This window comes from Varanus komodoensis, unplaced genomic scaffold (assembly GCF_004798865.1).
Source record: "Varanus komodoensis strain SLA01 unplaced genomic scaffold, ASM479886v1 scaffold26, whole genome shotgun sequence".
Classification (NCBI taxonomy): domain Eukaryota; kingdom Metazoa; phylum Chordata; class Lepidosauria; order Squamata; family Varanidae; genus Varanus; species Varanus komodoensis.
The window spans coordinates 5,284,112-5,311,313 of record NW_025335684.1 but is presented as its reverse complement, the minus strand read 5'-3'; the positions used below and the strand labels follow the sequence as shown (position 1 = coordinate 5,311,313).

General features: G+C 53.0%; 1 protein-coding gene across 1 annotated transcript in view; it reads right to left on the bottom strand.

The window, feature by feature from the left end:
* Window positions 1-8,080: 8,080 nt before the first annotated feature.
* The window catches only part of FSCN1 (fascin actin-bundling protein 1), a 31,568-nt gene continuing 12,446 nt past the window's right edge, over window positions 8,081-27,202 (bottom strand). Inside the window, exons 2-5 of the mRNA XM_044433526.1 lie at window positions 13,727-13,883; window positions 12,996-13,117; window positions 12,166-12,333; window positions 8,081-10,979 (exon numbers count right to left, since the gene is read on the bottom strand). Coding sequence (XP_044289461.1) covers window positions 10,777-10,979; window positions 12,166-12,333; window positions 12,996-13,117; window positions 13,727-13,883 — 650 coding nt within the window. The 3' untranslated portion in view covers window positions 8,081-10,776. The remainder of the gene's footprint in view (window positions 10,980-12,165; window positions 12,334-12,995; window positions 13,118-13,726; window positions 13,884-27,202) is intronic.

Here is a 27,202-nt window from a genome sequence, read left to right as displayed (position 1 = left end):
AGTGAAGTTAATTACCTGTGGAGGGTGGGTGCAGAGCAGCGGTTTCTTTGTCGGAGGAGATGTTAGAGAAGGCCCACAGCCCCCCGGCTGAAATCAAGGTAGGGGGCCCTGAGAAGCTCTGCCGCATTTGCCCCCCGCCCCCCCATGAGCTGTCCTTCAGCCCACGGGGCTTCATCTCTGTTCCCCTCACCCCAATCTTGGTGCCCAAGGGTTGTTTTCCCCCCACCTAAGATCAAATACCCTCTTTTTCTCCATCCATGCACACATGGCTCTCTGCAAACAGGGATGCCTTTAAAGGCTGTCAGAATCCCGGAATCTCAATTTGAGAAGAGGAAAATAAAACTCGGGTTCGTGGGAAAGATCAAGCATCCAGACCATCTTGGCTTTATTGTATTACCCAGGTTCTCCACGGGTCCGTACTCACAATAATGCATTATCGGGCAGGCAGAGGTAAACTCTGCTGCAAAGCTTCAACACAACTACGCTTTTTATACACTCCCAGTCATGTCACAGGTACAGGGCAATTGATGACAGATTGCAGAGATTACAATAAGATTCTGAGGTCATCACATACAGAACAGATAAAGGAATGTCAGTCAATCACACTGTAACAATGAGATTACAATATTTCTAATTACAGTGTATTGACACTTTAGTTGAGTAACTTGAACCCATTTCCAGGTCTGCTTAGACATGTAAATTCAAGCTACTGAGAAACTATTCATGATAAGCTCAGACCCTTATCTAGACTCTAGACATTCTGCATGACCAGGGCACATGAAGCCCTCTGGGCTAGGAAGATACTTCCTGGTAAACTGAATTCCAATGCCCTTTTAAACAGTGACTTAGCTTGGTTTTGAGGAGTACAGGATTTGAGCCCACAATGCAGAAGCACACAGAAGTAATGCTTTTCAGACAGGATTTATCCAAATTTTCCCAACAAGGCACACACAAGCTTCAGAGCCAGGTAGCATTTGTATGTGTGGGTGAGTTTGTGTGCATTGCGCCTGAGCATCGTTTCTTTTCGATATCCAGCATTGCTCCCACATTCTCTGATGCAAACCACCCACATTTGCATCTTACAGCCTTTTGCTTTTCCTGCTCCTAAAGGCAGGAATAGACCAACTGGCTCTCGTTGGGACTTGGATTGGCAATGACAAGTGGAAGCCTTCACCCCTGCCAATTAGCATTGGTGCACTCCGCCAGGAAAGGGTCCTGGGGATGCTTGCTAGTCCCCCCCTCCCAACGTGGCTTCTTTTAATTGCAGTCGAAATTGCAGCTGCCATTTTAGGACCCCTCCGGTGCAAAAGGCCCTCTGGAAACTTCTCTTAGCAGGACCCAAACGCCAGAGCCAGAGTGGCTCCACCACTCCATGTCTCCACCTTCCTGCTGCCCGCCCAGTTTTGCACAGCATCTTGCCTGAGGACAAGCTCTGGAAAAGTCAGAAACTCTCTCTCTCTTGCATGTTTCAGGTGGCCCTCCTATCCTTACTGTGACTTTTGGATGATAGGATGCTGCGTCCTCACTTGATTTGTTCCCTCCGGCAAGGAACCTGAGGCCACTGGTTAGGAAGCAGCTTACTAATCGGGCAGGAGTCCCAACACTCTGGCAGGTCGGCTGCCCCACTTGCTGCTGTCCAGAGGCACTTTCTAAAATAAAGGTACAGAGGGGCTGAAGATCTCCCCTGTGGCTGAGCCCCTTGGCTGAGCCGGCTTTTTGCCCACAGGGGCCTCCCCTCCTGCTGCCCCCCCATTGAATCTTTCTGCCTTGGGGTTCATTTTTCTGACATCAAAAGCCTTCCTTTCCCTTGCCTATGCACCCCCTTTTTGCAAATAAGGGAGTCCTTAGGAGACTGGTAATCTCAAAAAAATCTCTACAACATACGGAAATTAGTGCTTTTGTGGGGATTTCCATTGGCCTCAATCTTCTCCGTATTTAGCACCACCTCTGCAAGGCACCTCGATTTTATTGTATTCCCATAAAATAAATAAAGCCCTGTGATTAGACAGAGGGACAATGACCTGAATTCCGCTCTCCGGAATCGCAGTCTGACCCTTCGACCGAACCACACGGTGGTTCTTCTGTGCTGTTCCTCATTTCCTCCTCTCCCTTCCCTGACGGTCCTTCCCCTGGGTCTACTCTAGATGTTCTATTCAAATATTGCTGCTGCAGGGGCCAGGCAGCCCCCTCATCTCGTAAAAGGCTGAAATGATGGTTTTAGGAGGCTGAATGCATGTTCCAGTTTCATATTAAAAGAGCTCAAGTCCTCCCCCTCCTTCCCCTGGTCCTTGATGTCTTGCACTCTGGAGCAGCAGAGAGAGGCGGAGGGAATCTGGGACGTGGATTTGCTTTCCGAGGGGCAGCCGGGGAGGGGGAGAGGTCTTCTCTGACCTGTTCAGATAAATCTTAGGCAAGATGAAAAACTCCAAAGCGGCTATTCAGAGCCGGGAGCGTTCAGCAAAGCAAGCGGCCCCCCTGCAGCATCAAAGCAGGCTCCCCCCCCCGCCCCCTCCCAGTCCTGCGGCTGGTCAGCAATTCCAATTCAAGGTCAGAGACCTTTTTCCCTCTTCACCCCAGAGAAAGCGCAGGGACGGTTCGGCTCGGCTGCTTTCGGGCGGAGGGGAGGGAGGGAGGGTGCATGGGACCCCGGGGACCAGGCAGAGGTGAAGGGGGCGTGAGGGTCTCCTCCGGGATCTCTTTGCAGGCCCAGTCGTCTCCTCTTTATGAGGCCAAAACTTTCCAGCTGCATTGGATGAGGCGTTTATACAGAACTCTGCTGTGCTAACAGGGTGATGCATTTGGGGTTTTTTATTTATCTTTATTTCATTTCTAGACCATCCACTAAGCAGAGCTCTTTGGGTGGTTTAGAGCAGTTCCTAAAAAGCAATATAAATGCCACAATCGTTTTCGAAACACAAAAATTACTAAAAGCAACAAAAGCAACTTACCATGAAGAGCAGCCCTGTACAGTCACCTGGGATGGGCACCTTGCTGAAGACCTGGAAGATCTGTGTATATCTTTTAAAAGGGCATAAAGAGCTGTCTTAACATGCTATTGTCAAGATTTCAAGGTTGGCAACAGGCAGGGCTCCGTGAGGATGCCATTCCCTAGATGGAGGGGACACACGGAGAAAGCCCCTGCCCCTTCTCGCTGCCCGCCGAGTCTCAAAGGAAGATCCCAGATTTTGAGCGAGTGACCCAGTAATCTGTGGTCGGGAGAGTCACTCCAGCAAGTACTGAAGTACTAAGTAGGTTAAAACTAGCACTTAATTTGGGTTTAGAGCCAGTGTGGTGGTGTGGTAAAGAGTGCAGGACAGTGTAGAAATCCCTTCAGTACCAGGGAGTTTTGATTGTCTAGTGATGTGGGGAAAGGGAGCACTGTGTGTGTTTTAGGCAGCTTTGGGTCGCAAGGAAAACATTGTGTGGAAATGCAGAGGGGCAGCTTGTTGACTGCGTGTTCTGACGACTCCATGATGTTCCGCTGCGTTTTCCCCCATTGATGCTTTAGGGCTGGGAATGGCTTCTCTTGGTGCCTGCCAGACAATGTGCCCTTTTATGGATTCATTACTTTCTATACCTGGGAGACCAGCATCCTGTGAAATGCACCTCTCAGATCTTTATCTGGGACAGTGGCTTTGTGTTCTGAGTCCACCTCTGCTTGTTCCAGGTTCTCAGACATGGGATAGTCTTGCCAGTTTGCTGTCTCGGAGAAGAGTGTTTTGTGACTCGCTGTGGACAAACCCGGCCGCAGAAGGACAGCTGTTCTGTGAGATTGTCCGAACCCTAATTGTGCTGCTTGACCCCAAAGTGCTGGGCACCCCTGCTGTAGGAGAAGCGAAGCCCCCAAAGTACTAGGCCTGCTCTGAGTCTGGGGGCAGCAGCCCCTGGGAAAATTGGAAGAACTTTGTATGTTTAGCCTGGAGAAGAGACAGCTGAGCAAGGAAAGGAGACGGTCACATAGACCAGAGAGATTCCTTCTGAGATGTCTGAGAAGACAGCATTGGAATTAATAGACTTAGTCTGGCGGGGGGAGTAGATTTTGATGGGATGTTGGAGCAACATGCTGGTTTTGAGAGCAGTTTGCCGGGCCGTCTTTCTGCAAGCCTTGTCTTTCTGCGCCTTGTCGAAGCTGCCGCTGCTCTTCTCCTCCACAGCGGCCCTTTCGGCTCCCTCCTGCTTCAGCCCAAGCACCCCGGTGAGGAGGAAGGGCAGAGATGCGGCTGCCAACTTGTCAAGCAAGCACGTGGTGAGGAACCTAAAAAGAGGATGTGGCACAACCTTGGCTGTGGATGATGGGCATGAAAAGGGAAATGCACTGTGGGGGGAGGGGTTGCAGGAGGGCTCGCCCAAGGGCCCTCCCAGCCCTGGGGACGGCCCTGAGTCGGTCTCCGGGGTCTCCGGCTTTCCGCAGCAGCAGAGCGGCCAGGCCAGGCCATTCATCACCATGGCAACAAGAAGGCCTCTTCCGCTGCCTCTGTCCAGGCTTGGCCTCCAGAAGCCCACCAGCCTCGTCGTTATGGCCCCTTTGGGTGAAGCCGAGGCCTGCAAAAATCGACGCCTGTCCAAAGGGCTGCATAAAACATCACGCGGTGCTCTTGGATGCACGTCAGCGGGCTGATTAAAATCCAGCCCCGGCTTGGCCTGGCAGTAGGACACGGCCAGGCCCCAGGCAGCTTGGAAGGAAGGATGCTTCCGAGGGAAGACGCCCTCTCTGACAGAGCAGTTCAGGCCTGTTGCGTTTAAAATGGCAATAGCGAAATGAGACACACATCCTTTTTTCTTTTTCATGTACCTAGCTTTGCTCTGCAGCGGCAATAGCCTTGAAGCACAAGTTTTTCTTTCTGCAAAAACAAACAACCAGACCGACAAGCAAACACACACACCCCCTCAGGCAAGTTGCTACTGGCAACAGAAACCGGTGTGCTTGGCTCTGCTTTGTTGTTATTTTTTTCAATAAGCGCCTCTGGTTGACTGGCTGCCTTTGTGAACAGAGGTGGCATCCACAAGCATGCACTGCAAAAGCAAAATACATCTGCTTCTTCTGCCCCCTCCCTCCTGCAGGACAAAGCCAGTGCTTCTGCGTTACTAGTCCTGGACTTAAAATTCAAACCAGCAGACTCTTTGCCGGATCACGTATTCTTAAACACCTGGGAGAACTGCAGTGCGTCATGAAGTTGGGTGCGGACAGAATGACTCCAGCATCTCGGAAGAACAGTTGTAGCCGTGCTGAGCCATTAGGAAAAAGCCCCAAATCCACACTGAGATAACCCTTTATTACGACGAGCCCAAATGCCGTTATTCCAGCTTCCTGGCACTGCCCACTTCCTGGCATGCCACACCTGTTCTCTTTTCCTCCCTGACAGATTTGAGAAGAGGAAGCAGTCGGCCGGGATGGGTGGGGCGATAGGCACTGACTGGGGGGCACAGCCTTGGAAGAGGCTTGGGTCTGGGTGTTGGCTGGTGCCTTGCAGCCCCTAACAAGGGTGTGTTGTCTTGGATGTCCAACAGAGCTCGTCTTCTGCCTTTTCACTTTGGACTTCGGCATGCACTGAAGCGCCTGAGGTCGGAACTTCCCATCCCTTTGTGGGGTCGCAGGCAAGACTCCCCGAAGATCAGGCTGCACCTGCAGAAGAACAGTGACCCCTTCCAGCCCAGGGCCTGATTCCATCTGAGCTCTCAAGGCCACCTTCCAGGGGTGGGCAGCCCCCTCCCCGAATACCACCACGTTTCATAGAACAGAATTGAGAGGGGCTTAGAAGGCCACTGGGTCCAGCCCCCCGCTCAATGCTGGATGCCAAGTGGAAGCATAATCGGAGCTTAATGCTTTTGCGGCCAGTGGTTCAGCCCTTTCTCCCTTTGGGATGGGAGGGGAAGAGTCCCAGCCTGGCGGGATTTGGCCCCCCAAGTCTGAGGTCCTGCAGGAGAGAATCCTGGTTCCCATCAGCCAAGACAGAACCCCATTCGTAGGAGGATGGGGCGCCCCAGCTTCCTTGCTGCTCAGAAATTCCAGCTTGATTTTGGCACAGGTGTGTGAGAGCAGAAAAGGCGCCAGCTCTTGTGAGGCAGAGACATGAGGGAGGTGCTCAGTGCCCAGCTGCTTTTATAGAGGCCAGGATAACCGCGGTTCGCAGCGCCACACAGCACGAAACCCCGCCACAGCCAGGAGGAAAAGCGTCTGGCTGCCTTTTGAAGAAGTGCCTTCGTGTACGTGGAGGTGAACCAGGTGCTTATGGGGGTTGAATGCTTGGGAACGGGCCCTGGGAGGGGCTGAAGACCCTCTCATGGGGGGAGTTGTGACTGGACAGAGGATGCTTCTGGCAAGCCAGCTGCTTATGTGGTGGGTGCGCAACTTGTAGGCTAAAAAACCTGGAAGGTCAGAATTCCCCCAATCCCTCCCTATTGGTGTGCTGGCTACAGCCCAAAACATCTGGAAGGCTGAAAGCTACTTATGAGAACGCTCCAGCTGTGGGGTGATATTGATGTAAGATGGAGCTTTTAGGTTCCATTTTGTATACTGAGCACGGAACAATGTGTGTATTCCTTAAAACCAGGGACTGACGCAGGCTTCCGAGTGACTCCAGATGTGTTGACTACAACTCCTATCAGCCCCAGCCAGCATGACTGTGTTAGGAAATGGTCAGTAAAGGGGATTTCTTGCGTTCATTTCAAAATCAAAGCCAATTCAAACCAAGTAAACTGGGGGGGGGGGGGGAAAGTGGGTGGGAAAAGTGAAGCTAAAATGGTGCATTTTCTTAGATATAGATATATAATCTCATCTATCTATAAATAAAAAATATGGGCAAGATTTAGTGTATTAGTGAAGATAATCATGCACAGATTTCCAAGGAGCATGAATATTCCCATCTTTTTCCACATGTAGATTATGCTTAAAAGTCACCTGCCTGAAAAGTTAAAATTTCACCAGGTCCTCCACCCATCGAGTTATTCCAGGTGGCCCATTTAACCTTCCGGTGTTGTGATATTAGTTTTCTTAGTTACCAAAAGGGTGTGGAAAACTCACTTGTGTTCCCCTCGCTCCCAGAGACAACCAGATCATTAACAACACACGTATTGGCAAATTTGAAAGCACTTCCCATGAAAAACTAGTTGCGTTGTCTCCTCCCCAAAGGAAACAGCTGTGGGACATAGTCAAACATAAGTATGAGACATGCTCATCCTATTCCATCTTCAAAACGTAGCCAGTTGTCAAAAAGACATTGCGGTAACTTGCATACCCAAAACTTCCATTTTGCTGACTTCAGGGTAACCTAAGATTTATGTCGTCCAAATAGTTGGGACTACCAGACTGGGGAAGGGGCAGGCAATCTCCTCATGCTTTTCTCCATGCTGGTTTCTGGGACGGCTGAAGTGCCCGCCCCCCCAATCAGAGAAGATGTCCAAGCCTGCTTGGGGAAAAGCAAAATTTTGCACGCCTTTGGAGAAAACACCCACCCCCAGCATTACCAAAAACACCCCCTAAGCCAGTTCACTGACAACTCAACAGCCCAGCAGCCACAAGAGTGCTGCCCAAGGGGTTTTTTGGGGGGGTACGGTGGGGGGAGATGGACAGGGAGCAATTCAGGGAAGTATCCTGAACAAGAGCCATCTACACGGCAACTTCTTGTTGCAGTGGACATCACTGTATCTTGGTCCCTGTTTCATGACTGCTTCTTCTCCTAAAGAATGTTGGGAATTGTAGTCAGCCACGGGTACCCAAAACTAGGGTTCCTCAGGAGGATGGGGAGAAGGCTGACTGCCACAGAAGGTTTGGGGGCTTAGAAATCTTCGCTAACAGTTAAGCAAGCTTAAATGCATAACCTCCAGAGATGCTTAAGGCATGATCCTATGCACTGTATGTTCAGACAAAAACAGTCCCAGCAAGCCCAACCCGCACAGAGAAGTTGGTTAAACTTGTATCAGAGTGTGCCCGTAGGGTGTCCTCTTTGCCTATTTGACAGAAAGAATTCTGCAGTTCCCCAAATCCCTCAGGCTGGCTGGACTGTGCCAAAAAGATTTTTCTGCCTCCACATCCAGAAGTTTTATTGTTGTATGAGGGGGAAAAAAAAGCCCAGCACAACCATTTCTTTCTTATCTGAATGCAGGATTTTATTTCGTCACTTCTCTTCTCCATTTGAAGCTTGCTATACAAATGGCACTTACAAAAGTATATTTAAAAGGAAAAAAAACTTAACAAAATATACCAGAATGTGAGATGCTTTTCAGAGCCACAACAGCAAAGGTAGAAGGCAAGGAAGAGAACTCTCGACGTTAAACGGTTACGCAGAAGTCGGTGGGGTCGCTCGGGAGAGGGATGGGAGAGGCCACTGGAAGGGTGAAGCCTGGCGGGTGTTAAAGGATGGATCACACCCTCGGCCCCGCTAGAAAGTCATCTCTGTTCCCACCATTGCCTTTCCTGGTTGCCCCCAAACAGCCCCTGGAGCGAATCCCCCTTTACTAGTAAGGCAGATAATTCCAGTTTCCTTAAGAATTTAGCACCAGACATCAATGGCAGTATCCCGTTAAGATAGCAAGGTGATTTTTTATTTTAAGGCTCAAAACACTCCTCCTCTGCCTGTAGTGATCAAAAGGACTAGCCCCTTGTATTGGGGCAACAGCTAACTGTCCAAGTGGGTTCTGCACAATTATCTGCTTAGCAAGGCATGAGACAGATGGATTCAAGGATTTGGGCACAGAGATGTAAGAGCACTTTTTCTCTAAAGCCCTTACTGTTTGCAGGTTGATGAAACCAGAGCATTGAGCTGGGCAAGAGATGGCTGAAGTTCAGGGTCTTGGGTGGCCTAAAGGAACAGAGATAACCTCCAAGAAGGCATCAAAGAAGAGAAATGTGGTACACGCATGTACTCGAGCCTCTTCTGAATGCTGGTACGCGTACGCAACAGGACAAATGCCCACACGGATTATATAAACCTATCGGAGGCGGTTGAGGATGGCTCTGTGAAGAGCTTCTATAAATAGAGAGGAAAGCACGGTTTTGGTCTTCTTTCCCTTTTCCAGGAACTACGCAAGCAGAGCGTGGAATTGCAAAGGTGCTGGGAAGCAGCCTCGGACAGACTTTCCAAAAACACGAGCAGGGAGGAACAGCCAAGCAGGACACACTAATGGGAAATGGACACTTCGATGCTCGCCCTTAAAAGACAACAGCCACTGGGTAAGGGGTGCGGAGGGCAGGGGGATTTCCAGTCAGGTTAAGGGACGAGAGAAAACGAACCAAGCGCGTGACTGTGCAAGCATCTGCTAATTCTTAAAAAGCTTTCCGAGTCTGTAAGTTGAGATTAGCAACTTGCTTCCGAGCCACCAGCAAAGCGACTGGAAGCAAAAGGGGCTCTTACTTCTCCTGCCCCTGAAGGCATGTAAACATGCAACATGTCTGCCCCCTACTCCCTTCCGCCCCCCAGCTTATCTTGGCTGCAGTGCACATAAAAAGCTGCTGAGATGTGGCTGCTCCTTAAGCACCAGGAACTCCTGAGCGAGGCCAGAAAGGAGGCAGGGAGAGGCAGCCGGCGGGCAGGAAGCAGTGCCTCCGTGCCCCGTCCTCCGTTTGTGCAGTCACAGAACCGAGCGGGGACCCCCATCTCCCTCCCGCACCTGTGAGAGGCAGCTGCTGGCTGAGGTCACATCTTCCGTGGGGGCATTCAGGAAGGAATCGAGAGAGGGCGGGCTGAGCTACTTGGCCGCCCAAGCTGAAAAAAGGGTTGGTGCAGGTTTGACTTGCGGTTTGCCATCCGCTGGATGCTGCCATCACTGGCAAGCTTCCTGTCAGGTCCCCTCGGCCACTCTCAGATTATTTTTAAGATACCAAATGCAATAATACATCTGTAGAGAGAGAGGAAAGGTCTAGAACAGCTTGCGCCTTCCAAGAGAGGGACCGGGGACTGGCAAGGCAGTGTCAGTAACTGCAGTGCAGATGTGGAGCTGTTTTGGATGGCCCGCGACACTCGCTGGGAGCCCAGAAGCACGAAGCCAGGTGGGCGCAGGAGGGCTCCGGGCAGGCGCAGCTGTTCGGCTTGCCTGGTCTCTTTGCAAGTGGCACTCCTGCCCCGTCCTGGCCCCCCGAAGGCAGCTCGTGTCGTGCGTGGCGGGCATTTCCAACCCTGACCGCCACACGGATTTCCTGGCTCAAACCTTGCTGTAAATTCGCCCCTGGTTTTCTTGCCACTGTGGCACACATGGAGCCCCTGCGTCGGAGGGACCCCTTCTCTGCCATTGGCTGAAGAAAAGATGCATTTCACTTGGGTCAAATGTCGAGAGAGAGAGAGAGAGAGAAAACACTAGCCTAATCCAGAGCGCAACCCCAGCATGAGAACGTCGCTGGCTGCCTCCCTCGCCAGCGTTGGGCCGAGCGAGCCGCCACCGTGACGGCTCTCAGCTCCGCACAGCGCCGAGGAGACCGGCTCTACTTGAGTAGGGGATGCACAGTGGAATGATTCCCTTTTTAAACGCCGAGGCCCAGGAGAGAGAAGGGGAGGCTTGGCTCTAGCCTACACAAACCAAGACCTCCCGGGAGGAAATTCAGGCAGCTAACCATTTCTCTGGGCTAACCACGTTGCTTCCAGTTTTTAAGACAGACTCACATAACGAAGGGAAGAGGCGAGCCACCCCCAATTCTATGGCTGGGGAGAAGCACAGACTGGACTGAAAGAGAACCCCTTTCCGCAGGAAGAGACACGCCAGAACATCGGAAAAACCCCAACACAAATTGGCAATGAAAGAGGCAGGGGGAGAGGACAGCGGAAGGGAAGGAGGGCCAAAGTGCATTTAGTACTCCCAGAGGGTGGAGGGGTCAACCGCGTCGGCCGTCGCCTTCAGGACCCCGGCGTGGTCGCCCTTCAGGTATTTCCCGTTCACTTTGATGGCCACCTTGTTGTAGTCGCAGAACTCAAAGAAGAAGTCCACCGGCGTGTTGCTGCTGCTGGTGATGGACGACTCGTTGCCAACCATCCAGTATTTCCCAGTCGAATCTGCAAAACGGGGAGCGGGGGAGAGAGGAAAGCGGGGTCAGCAGGCTTGGGACGGAGGGCTGTACGGTAGGAAGCCATGTTTGCAGCGAGGGGGCAGAATGTCTTTCGGCCCAAGGCTCAGAAATGGGGAAACTCTTGTGAGCTGCAGGCGATGGTGAGAGGAGCCGGTTCAAAAGCTCTTGCTTGGCGCAAGCTTTTGGAGGGGCAATTCTTCTCCCTTTTAAAGGGGGAAGGAAAGATGTGCAAATCTAGGGAACTACCAAACATCGAGAAAGGAAGAGCGGGGAGGGAGGCATGGAGAGTGGGCCTCGTGGCTATCAGGGACGCCAGCTGGGCCAGACTTGGACACGTGGCCCATGCTTCAGCAGCCGATGGATACTACTACTTGTTCTACCAGACAGTGTTTATCGTCTGCTTTCGACATCTAGCCAAAGGGCTCTCTGGATGGTTTACAGTAAAATAGCCGGGAAGAGCAAGATGCAGAAAATGAAAGAGCAACCAGGTGCAGAGGACGCAAACCGTTCAGGCAGGCCAGAGTCCTGTGGAAGCAAGGCCCTTGCGTGTCAGTGGAAGGTCAACAGAGAAGGTGCCAGGCGGACTCCTTGGGAGAGTGCACTCCAGAGCTTGGGTGCAGCCACCAAGAAGGCCCTGCCCTGCCTGCACGCCAGGTGAGCCTCCGAGGGTGGCCGGACCCAGGGTGGAAGCCTCTTCTTTTGCTCTTCTCTCAAGGGCAGCCTCATTTTGGGCACCCTGGCCTGCAGTTGCTGAGGCGGCGTGGGCAAGTTAGAACCAAGACGACAAAACACGGGATGAGAAACCTCTGGAAGGGCTGAAAAGGCCAAGTACTTATGTCAGAACAAGCCCACAAGTATTCAAATTCAGCACTAGAGTAAACAAATTCTTCAGCTTTTAAAAAGTTGAGCAAGGCTGGCAGGGTTTCTCTGGTCTTACTGATTTAGGCTCACCACGATTTATGCCTCTGGGGGAAGAGGAGAAGGAACGGCATCAAACCTCCCCACTACCCTGCAATACGGGCTACATATTTTCCAAGCAACTTTACAGCCATGAGGACTAGAACCTTCACTTTGCTTTCTGGAAGTGAAAGTGGCTGTTCTGGGGGAGCTCAATGCTTCACTCTTCCATTGAGCTCAACAGGCAGGCCGGGTGCCGTGGATGCGGCCCATACCTTTGATGTTGTAGGCACCATCGTTGAACTCCAGCTGAAAGACGTCATAAGAGGAGCGATTTGAATCCAGGGTGCCGGTCACCTTTCGGCAGCCGATGAAGCCGTGCTCTCCCCGGAGGACAATGATCGGCCGGTTAATCAGCTTCATGAGGAAATGTTCTGTCTCACCTGTCCAGCCGGGGGGAGAAGGAGAACACGCCTGACTCAGGGCACACAAACTCCGATGTGGCTTCATTCCCACACAGAGAAACTACCAAAGCTCAGTGAGCCATTCGATTTTTCCGGACTCCCAAATTATGGGCCAGTTTCTGAACCTGGCGTGCTTCAGGTGTTTTAGGGTTGCGCTCCCATCAGCTCCAGCCCCTGTGGCCAAGGACGAGGAGTGCTGGGAGCCACCGTCCAAAACGTCTGAAGAGGCCCAGGTTGGAAAAGGTGTAAGTGGAGGGTCCCAGGGGAGCCAATGAAGAAGGAAACCCCCCGAGACCAAAGCTACTCAGCCCAAACTTCCTGTCCACCTGCAGCGGCTGTCACGGTGGCCGGGCACCGCTTGAGAAAGCATCTGGGGCCGCCAAACATCTTCCTGCGCCAGCACTCGGTTCCCACCAGTTGTGGAAAGCAGAAGACGCCTTCCGCCTGCCCGCCCCTCCCTGGAAACTGCTCTTCGGAGGCATCCTCCCTGGATCCTGGAGGGAATACGGGTGAGCTGCCCCGCTCTCGCCCTGCTGCCGGAAACCCAGTCCTGGGGGCAGCCGCAGGGCCCGAGGCAAAGCCAGCCCCACGCGGCGCCCCCTCGCCTCCTGCCAGCGCCTGCGGGGGCCGGGGGCTCTTACTTGCGGTCTCCGCAGTGGCAGCCAGCTGCCCGTTCTTCTTCGCTGTCACGTATTTGCCATTGGCCGCTTTCAGCGTAATGCGCCGGTCACACCACTCGATGTCGAAGTAGCAGTTGGCATTCCTGCTTCGGCAGAGGAGGAGGGAAAGGGCGCAAGGATTAAAAGCCGTGCCATAAAGATTTGGGGGTGCTCGTTCTGGGCGCCCCAACAGGCAGCCTCGGCAAGGGTCTTGCCAGGATCCATTCACAGGAGAGAAATGTTGGGGGAGACGTACACCGACCAGCCAGAAACTTATCAGACAACTGTCGACATTTTTCAAGCGTGGCTGCCTATCGAATTGCTGGCAGCACCTGATTCTTACAATCCATTGCTGCCTTTATGCTCATCCATATAGGAATGGAAACAACGGAGAGTAATTTCAGAGTTGCAATTGCAGTCAAGCATTTTTCCCCAGGAAAAAGACCTTTCTCATCTTCTGTCACTCTCTCTCTCTCTCTTTCACACAAACACACACACACACACACACACACACACACACACACACACACACAGTGTCTGCCAATGGGTAGAGAAAGTAAATTAAAGCTTCAGCTTGCACTATTCCAAACACGGTCAAAATCATAAAACTTACTACTAACGGCATTGACTATTAAGTAATATTTAGGAGATCAGCAAAACATTGCCAAAAGAAAAGCCCAAGACTAACTGGACTTCCCTAGTGAAAAGCTCACTTGGTGGAAGCGGTGGACTGCACTCCGCCGTTGGAGGTCAAGGTCCAGTACTTCCCAGTATAGGTCCTAAAGGTGCATTTCTTGGTATCTTTGTTGATTTCCAGTTGGAAGGTTTCCTGATCACTTTCTTCATCCTGATTGGCGGAAAGGTCCATTCCTAGAGCGAGGAGATGAAGCATGAGAGAGGGAGGGGTGTCACAATCCACTGGGAGCCCAGCTCCTTGTCCCCCCGTGTCCCCAGAGACCTCTTCTCCCCTCCTGGCTAAGTACAACTGCACAAACTCCCCATCTGCATCGCTGGCACAAGTCACGGAACGCGGCTCTTTGCGGCAGAGGATCGGAGGGGTTTGTGGGTGGTTGTGTTTTGCAGAGCTCACTCTCCGCCTTCTCGGAGTAATCCCCCAGCAAGCAGGGGCCGAGGGAAAGGCTGGGTCCCGCTGGGTGCTGGCCCTGGACTGCCCCAGCCCCAGCGCCAGATCAGCACTTGGCGTGTCTGCAAGGACAGCTCCAAGAGACACGGATACGCAACTGAGGGTCGCTACACTTGCTGGTTCCCACAGGGGCCAGCCCAGCCCCCAGGGAGGTCCACGTCGCAGCTCCCGTGTGATGGATTGCAGCAGCAGGGCAGCCCGCCCATGAGGCAAAGCGAGGCACAGGCCTCAGGCGGCCGACGCACGGAGGGGGCACCATGTGTCGGAGTGGGGGGCTGCGCCCCACAAGGCCCGCCCTGCAGCCCCTCAGCCACACCGGGAGAGGCGGTCTCGTCCCTGGTGGGAAGAAAGACTCAGCTGCCAGTCCGGTTGGCTCTGGCCCATCCTGTCCATTGCTTTGGGCATCAGAGCGACTTGGGGCGACCTTGCCAAGTGTGAGAAATCCACTTGTGGAGGCTCTAAGGAGTTCCGACAGCTCTTGTTTGTTGCAGAGCTAGACAAAACAAACAGTTCTCGCATCAGACGGGACTCGGAGAGTGCTTAGTCAGCAGAGGCAGCCTCCAAAACACACACGCACAAAGAACGCGCAACCCTCACATGTTTGGCAAGTCCCCCTCGAAATACTTGCGGAGTTAAGAATCGCATACTTGGCCGTCTGCCGCGCTGGCTCCAACAAACGGAAGACAATCCAGTCACAGAGCTGGTCTCACCAGGAGGCTCAGAAGATGGCTGTTCTTAGGAGCCTTTCTGGAAGGGATCTGAGGAGGAGGAGGGCCGGGCTCCAGGGGCAAAAGCCCCCCAGGATGTTGGAAGCCAGCGCACAACCCAGAGGCCGCCTCAAGGACACGGCTGTGCTTTCACACAGCTCTCCTGGGCACGGGCAGGGCTTGCAAGAAGCTTTTCCAGGAAACTGGTCCCACACACCAGGCAACGCTTGGGGCCGTTCGGCAAAAGCCACCATCCTGGCCTGCTGGGCGGAGTGTCGGCTGCCTTCCAAACCTCACGTTCTTTCCCAACCTGCAGCTCCTCCACATAGCACAAAGAAAGTGGCTCTTCTCAGACCTTCACTGGCTGTGCAGCCGCTTCCTCAAGCTGGCAAAGCAGACATGGGTTCAAGGCACCTGGATGCCCAAGACCAACTCCAGCTGCCCAGAGGGAAGCCTTGGACTGCAACATCCATCCAGGGAGTGATGGTTCAAGAACTGCAGGAGGGACCCAGAGGAAGAGGCGGCTGCCCACGTCTCACTGGGAGTGCCACTGGGCTTGAATAGCAGCAGCAGCAGCGACAACAACAACATCAGTCACAACCGCTGCCGCCAAACTCCTTAAAAACAAGCATCCCCTTCTCCGGCTCCGACAGCAATGCTAGCCCTGGCCAGCTGCTTCTCAGGGTGGAGAAGCCACCTCCACAGAGCCCGTGGGGGCTCCGTTTCCTAGGGGCCTCCAGAGCCTGCCCTTTCCAAGGCTCTGCACAGCCCCACAGTCCCTGTGGGGTTCCCTGGTTAGTGTGTTGGGAGGGCCAGCATCCAAGGCAGGCAGGATTGGGCACCCCTTGGGAAGAGCCCCCAGGCTCGCCTGCTCCTGGGCTCTCTGCCTGCCAAGCAAGCAAGCAAGCACCCACCCACCAGGGTGGGGGCCCAGGGAGGGTGTCTTGCTCCAGGACCCTCAAAACTGTGTGGCCAGGACTGGGTGTTTGCCCCCACCCTGATTCTCCCAGCCAGCACAAAGCTGGCTTTCGAATCCGGCCTCCAGCTGGGTCCACTCACATCTGGGATTCAGACTTTTCTCAGCTGAATGAGCCAGTGTGTTTGGCTGGATATCAAGAGGTGCGAAGCAGAGACGAGGGAGGCGAGCGAGCGCGAGGGAGGGAGGGAGGAGGAGGCTGGTTCTGCCTGGTGTCACTCGTGAAGCGATGCTGACTCAGCGCTTGAGAGGGTTCCTTGAAACCCGGGGCCGAGGAGATTTCTCCGAGGAGGAGTCGCAGCTGAAAGGGAGGCTGTTGCAGGGAGACAGAGCGGATATTGCCTCTGCAACTCGCCAAACCAGCTCACAGACGCATGCAGCGACTGGCCTTGCCCAGGCCAGTGATCAGCATCTTCCCGCAAAGAGAGAAAGGAGAGCTGGAAGCCATGTAGCAGCTGGGCTAGGTCAGCCTGGGAACTCCAAGAAATCTCTTCTCCAGCTTCCAGATGTGCTGGGCTCCAGGGTGGGGGACCAGGGACTGACTTTTCCAGAATGCAAGGAAGCAGTTAAGAGCTCTCCCTGCAGCAGTCTGTGCCCAGGACATGCGGACCTATTCCCTTGTTTTCTTTTTTAAATCTTTAACTATGAAGTTCTGGGCCAGCGGATGTACTGTGACAGTTTTCAGCAAAGTTCTCAGTCAGACCTTACTGCTAGACCACTCCGCCTTAAGTTATAAAACCTCTAAGTGGTATCACTAGGATTCAACCATCTCTTCTGGAAAGAAGCTACTCAATGGCAAGGTTCTTATGATGGAGGGATGGAACTGATCTTGCTGCCAAAGATCCCCTTTCCTATAAAAAGATCAGATGTTCATTAATGGCAATGATTTGCCAAAGTGAATGAAAGTCTCATGAAATACCAGGCTGAGATCGCTTAAAGGTCCTTTTGTTAAATATGGTTGCTTATCATTCCTCAGCTGAGCCTTTCCAAGCTAAATAACATGGCTTTTCCTCCAGTTTTCCCCCCTGTTTCATTGCACAAACAAGAACAGGGTTAGGAATTTCCCTGAGTTTTCTTATGGATGTGTCACTTTTCCGGTGTCTCTAGTTCCTCCTGCATCTTCTGGCTCCAGAAGCTCCAGGGACAACTTGCTCATGTTCTCTCTACATCCAACACAACACTAAAGTATCTTCTATATATTGGTTTGCTCATAAAACGTTCATGTTTGATAGATTTAAACAAATGGTTAATTCAGACAGTCATCACAAATTTCCTGAGTTTGCTTTTTAAAGTTTTTCAATATCATGATAATATGAGCAAACAAAATTATACATAATGTAACTTTAGCAAGATGGAACCTGCTTTTATGCTCCCAAAGCAGCTCTTCACAAGCTGGGGTCCCCCAGATGTTTGGGACTACAAGGTCTAGAATTCTTGAGCACTGCCATGCTGCCTCAGACTGATAGGAACTGGAGTCCGAAATAGCAGAAGGACAGCAGGTTGGGAGAAGGCTGTTCTAAAAATCACGGAGTGACTTTGGACCTCTGAAAAGCATCAAAGAACTTTCAGTGTTACTCAGTTTCCAACTTCTCCCAAAATGTTCCCCCTCCCGGACCAGCCCCCGAAAAAACCCTCACACTTTCCTCATGGCTTTTACAAATTTCTAGAAATGGTACATCGCGACTCCTTCCTACAAAGTAAAAATGGTGACTTTCCCCTACCATCCCAAGAAGTTTTTGATACCTTATTCATCTTGCCCACTGAGGACCAAGGGTGGAAAGCGGGCATCAAATTAAGGAGTGGAGAAAGATTCTCTTCCTTCTCGGAGGCCGTCTGGAATGCAGGGGAGCTGGCCAGGGAGAGAAAGCTGACCCCAAGACTGGACAGCTGCATGCACGAGATCTCGGCTTCCCACGGATGGCTTCAGCAGCTGCTGGTTTGTTCTGGGAACCTGGTCTGGCCAAAGAACGTGAAGGAATGGAAGGATTTCCATCCATCCCTCCTCGCGTGAAGCAATCTGGCACCATCGACAGAGAGAGAAGCCAGCCGCGACTTATTCGGAAAGGAGTGAGCAAGCGAGCATGGAACCCATCTGTGGAACCAATCCTACCAGCCACACGGGAAGGGGTTCCGCTCCATCACAGCATCCCCACCTGGCCTGCCAAATCAGGGCTGGGAGAAAACCGCTCCGTGAGACTCCGGGTAGCTCCTGCCAAGCAGAGCTGGCCAGACCGACCTGGGCTTGGCTTGCCTTGCCATCAGGTGAACTTCATCCTCCTGAGAGGACTTCCAGTTGGGGCTGGAGGCTAAAGCGCCGAGGCCCCACACACCTGAAGGACCACCCAGGCAGCAGAAGCAAGCTCTGTTTATACTCCTCGTTAAGACCCTGCTACACTTGAAGTGTTCTTAAATTGCCAAAGAGAAAGAGAGAGAGAGTGTGTGAGATTATATATCATGCTTGGCAAGCAGCTTCCTTGCTGCCTTAGCAGTTCAGGGAGACAGAAACGGTTTCAAACCGAGGAAAGGGGCTGGAGTTGGCAGTGGGAGAAACCGAGCCGGGTACTGCAGAACAAATACGGACGGCCACCTAAAGGACCCTCCACACCTTCTGATGACTGGATGCGTTCCAGCAGCCTGGTCCCCTCCAGACATGTTTGGGCTGCAGGGGATGATGGAAATTGTACCCCAAGCACATCTGCTGGGCATCAGAATGGGAAAGGCTGGATTTAAAGAGCTGCATACAGTCCTGCAAAAGGTGGCAGTCTGTGGATGGATCTACCTGGGCTCCAAGGTGGGACATATGGAATATGCAGGTATTGCTGTCTGTCTGAAGGTGCGAAGGAGTGTAGCCCAGCTGGTCGCAGGTTGGCTAGCAAATGACTTGGGTCAGTTTTCTCCCAGGATTCCCCCCTCCCGCTGTTCAGTCTCAGTTTTCAGCGCCTTTGAAGCACGGCTGTGCTCCTTCGAAGCGCATTCCTTTCCGATGAGTCCATGTAACCCAAGGCCTCCATCTGGCTTTTGGGGAGAGCGGGAGAAATTCCTTGTGAATTTTGGTCCTTCCTCTGCTGCCTGGGGTTCGGTTTCTCATACATACTCAATCAGCTTCACCCAGTGCAGAAGTGGGGGGGGGGGGGCGTGCTGGGCATTTCTGGGAGCTGTGGCACAGGTCTGGTTTCAGGCTGAACGGACTAGCCCCCAAGAGAAATGGAAGGGGGAAAGACCTGGACTTTCATGCTGCTCTCCCCCAGTATCCTGCCAGTGCACGCTTGTCCCCGCTCGATAGGAGGGGCTTTGCCGGGTCCAGGGAACCGCCAAAGGAGCAGGTTACATACGTGGAAACTGACATGTCAGGGCTGCAACAGAAGCTCATGAATGCACACAGCATTTGAAGGAACCAGAGCAGGGGGCAAGCAGAACAAAACCTTGCCCCAGAGCAGGCTGAGCTTAACGGTAAACCCAGCCCAGCCCCCTTGAGTCGGGATTTCACCAGGAAAACCAGCCTGGGCTCAGGGCATTCGAAATGCCCCCGCCGCCTGCTCCCCCTCCCTTCACTTCCTATCGCAGCAAAGCAATTCCTCCTGCAATAGCTTCACTCCCTCCCTTCCTTCCTTCCCCTGCCAGCTTTAATTTTACTTATCAGGCATTTGCACTGTCTAGAGTGTGTTGGCCATCAATCTTTTTATGAGGCTGGGAGTATAATTTCCTGCCAACACATTTAAGCCAGGCAGCGGAAAGGGAAGGCAGAGTCAAAGGCTCCGGACAGCGGCTTTTAGGCCCTGGGACTGGAGTTCTAGCCCAGAACACCAAGGATGGGTTCAGTTGCAAAGACTGCAGAGGACCCCTACGACGCAACGCAACGCAACGCAGCTCCCGGCACAAGAAAGATTTCATGAACTGCATGTTTTTAGCGTCCCGAAGCCCAGAAAAGCTGAGTTCTGAGAAGTCTAAGAATTCCAGCACTGAGAAGTCTAAGAATTCCTCCTTGCACACTACGGTTCCTGTTTAGTTGTGGGGCAGCCAGGGAACCCAGCACGGATAAGCCTTTCTCGCTGCCTTCAGAGAAATTCAATACACTTACATCGCCCAGAGCATATTAGAACTCTGTTTTAATTAACATTTATTTTAATTAAAAGATTGTAGGGGGAGAAATTCTTTTTCATCGGGGAGAACAGTAGCTTAGTGAGAGAGCACTTTCTTCGCTACTGATACATCCCATGATTTGAACGAACAAGAACCATTGCCCAGTGAAAGGGCTTAACTGGGAGAGTACCGGGAAAGACACCTTCAATCTGAAAACTGCTGCCAGATGGAATAAACCATTCTTTTCTAGACAGAGAAAGACCTGGCCTGGCCTAAGACAGCTTTCTGGGCCCTTATGAAAACTACTACTGGTATACCTACTACTGGTAGTATATATTGCACCTTCAGGTACTACTAGTAGTACTTTAAATTTCTTAGATCTCTTTCTCAAAAGAGACTCAACCTGACTGACAACTAAGGTCTTCTCAAAGAGCTGATCTGTAACATCCAGGATGATACACCACACTGGTGTAACAGACCCCACCTTCTCCACACCGAGGCTGGAATATTTTCCTCCACGCATTGATATTAATTGCTTGCATCTACATCCAGTCTTTCCCCCATGGTGATAGTCCTTCCAGCACTGGAGAGACACCTGCACATCACTTTGATGCAGTCTTTGTCCAAGGGATGACAGCGGTGTCACTACGGCTGACCTCAATGAGACCACGATTTACAAAACAGCACGTGTTTGAGCTATTTTTCCTTCAAAAAACCCCAACCTGGTAAATAGCTTGAAACCACCCCTGCTAAACTATCAGAAAAGTACAGAGGGCTCTTGGAGGGTTTTCCTTCATAGGGTCTCCAAGAGCTGGAAATGACTTGATGCCACAGACCAACAGCAGAAGCACAGAAGGACAACTGGAGGGGGAAAGAGAAACGGAGAACTTGTGGCATGAGGGTCATCTAGCCGGGCCCCCAGTCAACCCACCTGCAACACAGTTCACACATGCAAAATGGCTTCCTACCAGAGCCAGGTTCTCCTATGTGCAAGACTGCATTTCCCCCCTTCACACACAGAAGTATATAAAATTCCCGTCTGAGCTTCTATCGCAGTCTGGCCACACATGGATATTTAGTAGATGGAAGCAAACCCTGAAGGGAGTGTGGCTTAGTGGTTTGAGGGTTAAACTGGCACTCGGATCTGGGCTCGAGTCTCTCCTTGCCCATGAAGCTCAACTGAGCGCCTTTGGGTTAGTCACTATTTAAACTAACCTACCTCACAGTGTTGTTGTGAGAATAAAATGGAGCTGTGCATCTACTTTGGGTTCCACAGAAGAGGAAAACCGGTGGGATACAAAGGCAGGGAAACCGTGACAAAACCCACCTTGGGTTTCTTAGAAGAGGAAAAAATGCAGGATATAAATCTGATGGCACAGATGGATTGCACATTCTTATTCGCCTCGCTAGGCATGCTCCCCAGAGATCTCTGGAAATCTTCAGGCAGCTGCAGGCCAGGGCATGGCCCAGCCACGAGGGCTTTCCCCCAAACCCTCCGGATGGCCGGTTCCCTGCAAACTGCGCCTCAGCAGTTACAGGGAGAGAGGCTGTCCTGTTTTTCCCTCCAGCCGAAAATTAAGCGGCATCTGCTCACGGACCCTGCACATGGGATGCAGCACAAATGCAGTAACTCCCTTGGGCTTGTTCCCAGTTTCTGGCTGCCTCACAGATGGGAAGGGGGTGCGGAAGCACCGCCAGGGCAAACAGAGAAGACGCCAACCTGAAGGGCCCCTTCCCACATGTACCTGCCCGGGCCTTGAGAGCCTGGGCAAAAGTCCCCCTGCAGAGGAACACCGAGAAGCGCTACATGGGAGCCCGTGGGGTGTGGTGGTGAAGAGCACGGGACTGGGACTCAGAGGATCCGGGTTCGAGTCCCCGCTCAGCCATGGAGCCAACTGGGGGACTTTGGGTCAGTCACAGACTCTCAGCCCAACCTGCCTCACAGGGTGGTTGTTGTGGGGATAAGATGGAGGAGGAGAGATGATGTAAGCTGCCTCTAGCCCTTTGTAGGAAAAAGGCAGGATATAGAAAAAAATAAAAAATGGGGGACCTTTTTGGTAGCTGCTCCCCAGCTGTGGAGCTCTCAAGGGACATTAGACCCACATCCTTCCGTTGGCCCTTCTTACTCAAACAGGCCCCAGCATGTAGGCACCCCCAGAGTCGGCGTCGTTGTTCTTTGCATGTTGTGCTTTTGATGGCCTTTTCAGCGCATTAGTTTTATTATGGTCTGAATAAATAAAGAGTTTGTGACTGCAAGCTCTTTCGGGGGTGGAAGGGATGCTACAAACCCAGTTAAGCCGGAATGAACAGGGGGCACTTAGCCCGGGAAGCCCTCTTCTTTTATAACCCCAACTTCCAAACTGGGCAGCTGGCCTCCCCCAGCTCCGCATTCTGGCTTTTCCCTGCCCAGTGCACTTGGGATGCTTTGGACTAGAACTCCCAGAAGGCCTGCCCATTCGCTAGCTGATGAAGGCTGATGGGAGTTGGAGCCTGCATGAAAGCAACCTGCTGACAAAAGCTGATGGCAACAGCTCTTCGTGGGGGGGGGGGGTGAGGACGACTCTTTCCAGCCCTTCTGGGGAATGCCCAGGAATGAAACTGGGGGCTTCTGCTAGCACAGTACCCACCCTGCCCCCTGGGCTAGGGCACCTTCTGACTGACGGAAAGGTGATGACTGCTCCAAAGAAGAGGGGGGCAATTTCTTTCACCGGGATGGCCCCCCACTTAAGAGCCAGGCAGCCTCATCTGCAGATAACAGCGCTCTCGGACGTTTAATTACCAGTCTTGCCAAGGCCAGACAGGGCCTTGAGAGCAGTCAGGTGGCTTCCCGGCTGCTATCCATGGGAGGATGGTAATTAGCGAGAGATAAGCAGCTGGGTGGAAGGAGAGGGTGAGCCAAGACTGAGGCGGAGGAGGAAAAGCTTTCTGGGAGAAGGCAAGGGACACCTGCAGAGCACAGTGAAAAGACTGTGTGTTGGCAGGCCCTCTCTGACCTACGGCAGCCCTATGCATGGAAGTCCCCAAAATGCCCTGCCTTGCTCAGCGCTTGGAAAACCAAGCCTGGGGCTTCCCTCCATCTCCTACTTAGTATCTTCTCTTCTTCTGCCATTTTTGCTTCTAGGGAACGCAGAGAGAGCAGCACGTGGAACTGCAGTCCAGGAACGAGCCGGATGCATCCCTGAGAAAGCACTCCCAAGATGAGCCTTGGCACATACCTGGAACCCAGTCAGGTCAGAACCTCAGGTGGAAGGTCCATGGTGGAAGCTGGGAGGTCTTGGGAGGCAGGACATTTTGCTTGGCGTAGTGGTGAGTGCGCTTTTCTGGCAGGCGGTTTAGCCACCACCCCAGCAAGCCACATGGGGGATGGCGGCCCAGCCATGGTCTGCAGGGCGCATCCAGACCCTCTTCCGCACCTGCAAAGTTGTGCAGCTTTTCCCAGCAGGCAGAGAAGAGATTCCCTGTGCTTAGAGCAGGATTTGAAATCCACTCACCTGGGAAATAAAATGTACGGGAAATGCCACTGGCCACCCAGGCTGGTGCTGATGGGAGCTGAATCCAACACATCCAGAGGGTGAGAGACCGGGGAGGCCTGCACGGAGACCAAAGGGACACCCACACCCCCAGGACGGGTTCTTCAGAAGTACGACGTGTGGACCTCTTGAGATGCCGACTTCCTCGGTAGGCGAAATGGAAGCCTACGCCAGGGTAAACGTTTGGCAACAAGCCGGGACGAATCTCCAGCGCAACCCAGGGCAAATCAATTGTTTGGGGGTGCCCCGCGGCAAACGCTCCCAGGCCTGAATTCCACAGGGAGCCCGTGAGCGCAATCAAGGCAACGCATCCCGCTGGGAGCAGGAGCAATTAGGACGACAGCTGAGGAGGCCCCAGCGGCTCCCGGTGCAAGCAAGCAAGCACGGGTGGAACAGTCAACGCGCTTCCCCGTCTCTCTCGTCAATCAACTCAGAGTTGCCGGGGTTAATTAAAATTAGCGTTGCCATTGATGTATCACCAAAAAAAAGAGTGTGAGAGATTAAATGCGTCTTCCAAAAAAGATGACAGCTATTTGCATCCACTTGGGCACATGCTACATTTTAGGTAACGATGCAGATTTGAGAAATAGTTACTGTAATTCACAAAGGAGCCAAGAACATTTCCTGTTACGAAGCAGCCTCTTCCCACGAGACTCTGATAGACCACTGGAGCCTATCGTTAAAGGTGGATCTGTAACGCTTTATATGGTTTGAGCTGCAATGCCTTTCACACACCTCTTCTGGTCTTATAGAACTAACTCTACCTGGACTTATTATTTTTATTACGAATTACATTTCTCTACTGCCCATAGTTGAAGCTCTCCGGATGCTTCACAACTTAAAGTCACCCATCCAACTTTCAACCAGGCCTGACCCTGCTTAGCTTCCAAGATTAGGCAGGATCGGGGACTTCAGGCTATATGGAAGCTATATCACCTAGACTTGGTACCTAAGAGATTCCTCTGAGGGAGTCTTAGTGGGTAGCCAACAGCAAAGGAGCCTTTTCAGTGGGGGCACCCCATTATGGAATAATTCCCCCCCGAGGCCGACCAGGCACCAACTCCGTTATCTTTTTTGCACTAGGTTAAGATCATGTGCTGGAATCACGAGCTGGACCAAAACACAGTTTTTCCTGAGACAAAGGATGAGGTGCTACCCTCCCATAATATGTGCAGAAGCCAGCCGAGGAATCTTGCTTCAGCATCCACAAGGGGGTGGCATCCTCCACCACACCTGGGGGCAGCCCTGGGCCATGTCGAAAGGTGCAGGGCAAGATCCAGGGGAAGGTGAAGCCCAAGGAAAGCCCTCTGAGGCAGGGTGGACCTGAACAGCTGAACAGAAACCGAAGGAAAGGCTCTTTCCCCACCTAAAATTAGACTGCTGAAATGGAGCAAGGTTGAGATAACCAGGAGGGGATGCTTGTGATCAAAGACCGTGACCTCAATGTCCGGGCAGCTGGGGATCATGGGAGCTGTGGTCCAACACATCTGGAGAGCACCTGGTCAGGGAAAGACTAGCCTATTCTGTTTGCCCAGAAGCGGCTGCAAAACTCCATGTCGCAAGCAAGCTTCCAAGTCCGCCAAGTCTCTCAGCCCCTGCAGGGCTGGCGTTTGCACCGGTGCCAGCGTCCAATCAACTGCACACTCATGTGGATAATGCGATAATTTGTGGAGCTCATTCCCAGGTCTGCGACAGAGCAGACATTCTCCAGACACGGCCAAGGGCCCATCGGCCACCTGCTGCCCTGGGAACTCAAATCCACAGCGCTGTGGGAACAGCAGACCTTTTGGTAGCGGTGGTGGGGGACAGCCGAATTGAGAGAGCCAGTCGCCCCCCTTCTGCAAGGGGCAAAGCATTTTAAAGCACACAAGTCATCGCTCTCGCCTTTTGCTCAGCAGACTAAGTCCTTGGCGTAAAAAAATAAAATCATATGCTTCTCTCCTGCAGGATTAGCTCAAGGAAACTCCAGGGACAGTTGGCACCTTCTCTTAAGGCACAAGGTCAGGAGAGCAGCAGCCAAGAGAGAAAAAGCCCTTCCAGTTCTTTCTTTCTCGTGCCAAATGTTCCCACCGGGTCTTCCTTAATCTTTATGAAGCCCTTAAAAATGGATAAGCAACTGTACCCTAAGCAGGGAACTCAATTAAGAATCCGCATGGGAAAGAAGAGAAAGGTACCCTGCTCTCCATACCCCTCAAGCAAGGAAAAACCCTGGCCAAGGGATGCCTTTCCGACCTTGATGCGTGGAGCAGCTCACCTGCGGCCCACAGCCAGGATCTGCCTCGCCGTTGCTAAGCGACACACGGCTCCCCCTCCCCACCTGCCCGGCACGTCTGCATTACCCACAAAGCGCTTCTCCCAAAGCCGTTGCACAAAGAGCGGAGCTGAGGCCGAGAGGAGGAGGGAAGGCGGTGGTGGAAGAGGCGGAGGAGCAGAGGGCGAGCAAGAGATGCGAGCGTCCCTCGCTTTTGAAATCCGGCGACGCACAGGCAGGGTAGCTCCTCCGAGGTGCAGCGAGCGGGCCGTGTGGAGGCGGCGAGAGAGATGCTGCACCTCAGGGGCATCCAAGTTCCCAGCAGCGCTCAGGGAAAGTTGTCCCTTCCCTACGAAAGGCGGCTGGGGCTGGAGGGCCGATTTCTTTTTCGCATCAGCAAAATGTGAGAGGCCAAAGGCAAAGGAGGCGCGCCTTGTGATTTGCCTGTTTGGGGGGGAGTTTAGGGAGGAGGCCCCACTAGGGGATCCGTGCTCAGGCCTTCCGAGGGGGAGCTAGCACAGGGCCGCACACGGATCCCGTGTCCACCTTTGAGGCCCCCGCTGAAGTGGACCAGACTGAACAGCCTTTTAAAAAGAGGACGCCCTTTAAGTATGGTCTGTCCTCCGGGAGCCCTTCACACGGAGGGCGGTGAACTGGGACCCACTGCTCCCCTAGAACGCTCTCGCCTGTATGCAAGACCAAGGCAATTAAGCTTGTCTCCATTAGCAGGAGGTAAACCTATTTTTTACAATTATTTCCTCTGCCAGGGGCTTTTGCAAGAATTGCTTTATGAAGTTTGTGGTCCGGCAGCGTGGTGACGATTGCCAACTCGGATAAGCGTGAAACGGGGGGGACCTGCCAGCCCGCAGACGGACGCCTGCTGTGCAGGAATGCAAGCAGCCGAATGTGGCTAGCACAGTCGGGGGGGGGGGGGGGTCGCGGGGTCGCCTTCCCGTCCTGCTGGTGGGCTTCCCAGAAGGATGCAGCTGGCGCTGCAGGGATGAGGGACCCTGGGTAAGAAGCAGTGCTGGTGGAGGAACACTTGACCGTGCGACGGCTCTGCCCCGTTCTTCTGCGGCATGGCAGCACCCGCAGTTCATGACCCTGCCATGCTCTCGCAGCCATTCCTCCATTTCTGTTTGCTCTTCCTTGCCAGAAAGAGCATGGGCACAATTGCCCAAGGCTGGCAGCACCGGGAACCCTTTGCCAGGAAGCACCCTCTGCGGGATCCAGTGGGTCTCCTCCGCTTGGCACAGAGGGGCGTTTGCGGAAGACCCGCTGGCCCAGCCTTCCCCCACCAGGTGTGGCTCCCACGGCCAGCAGCCCCACCGACTGGCAGTCCAGGAGTTGCCATCCGACACATCTGGGGAAAGGGTGCAACAGATGTGCCAGGATGAGGATCTGCTGGCAACATTCCCTTCCAGCTTCCGGCACAAGGCTTAGAGCTGTCATTTTATCTTCCCTTCTTTGCCTGGACGAAGGCACAAGGAGCCGGGTGGAG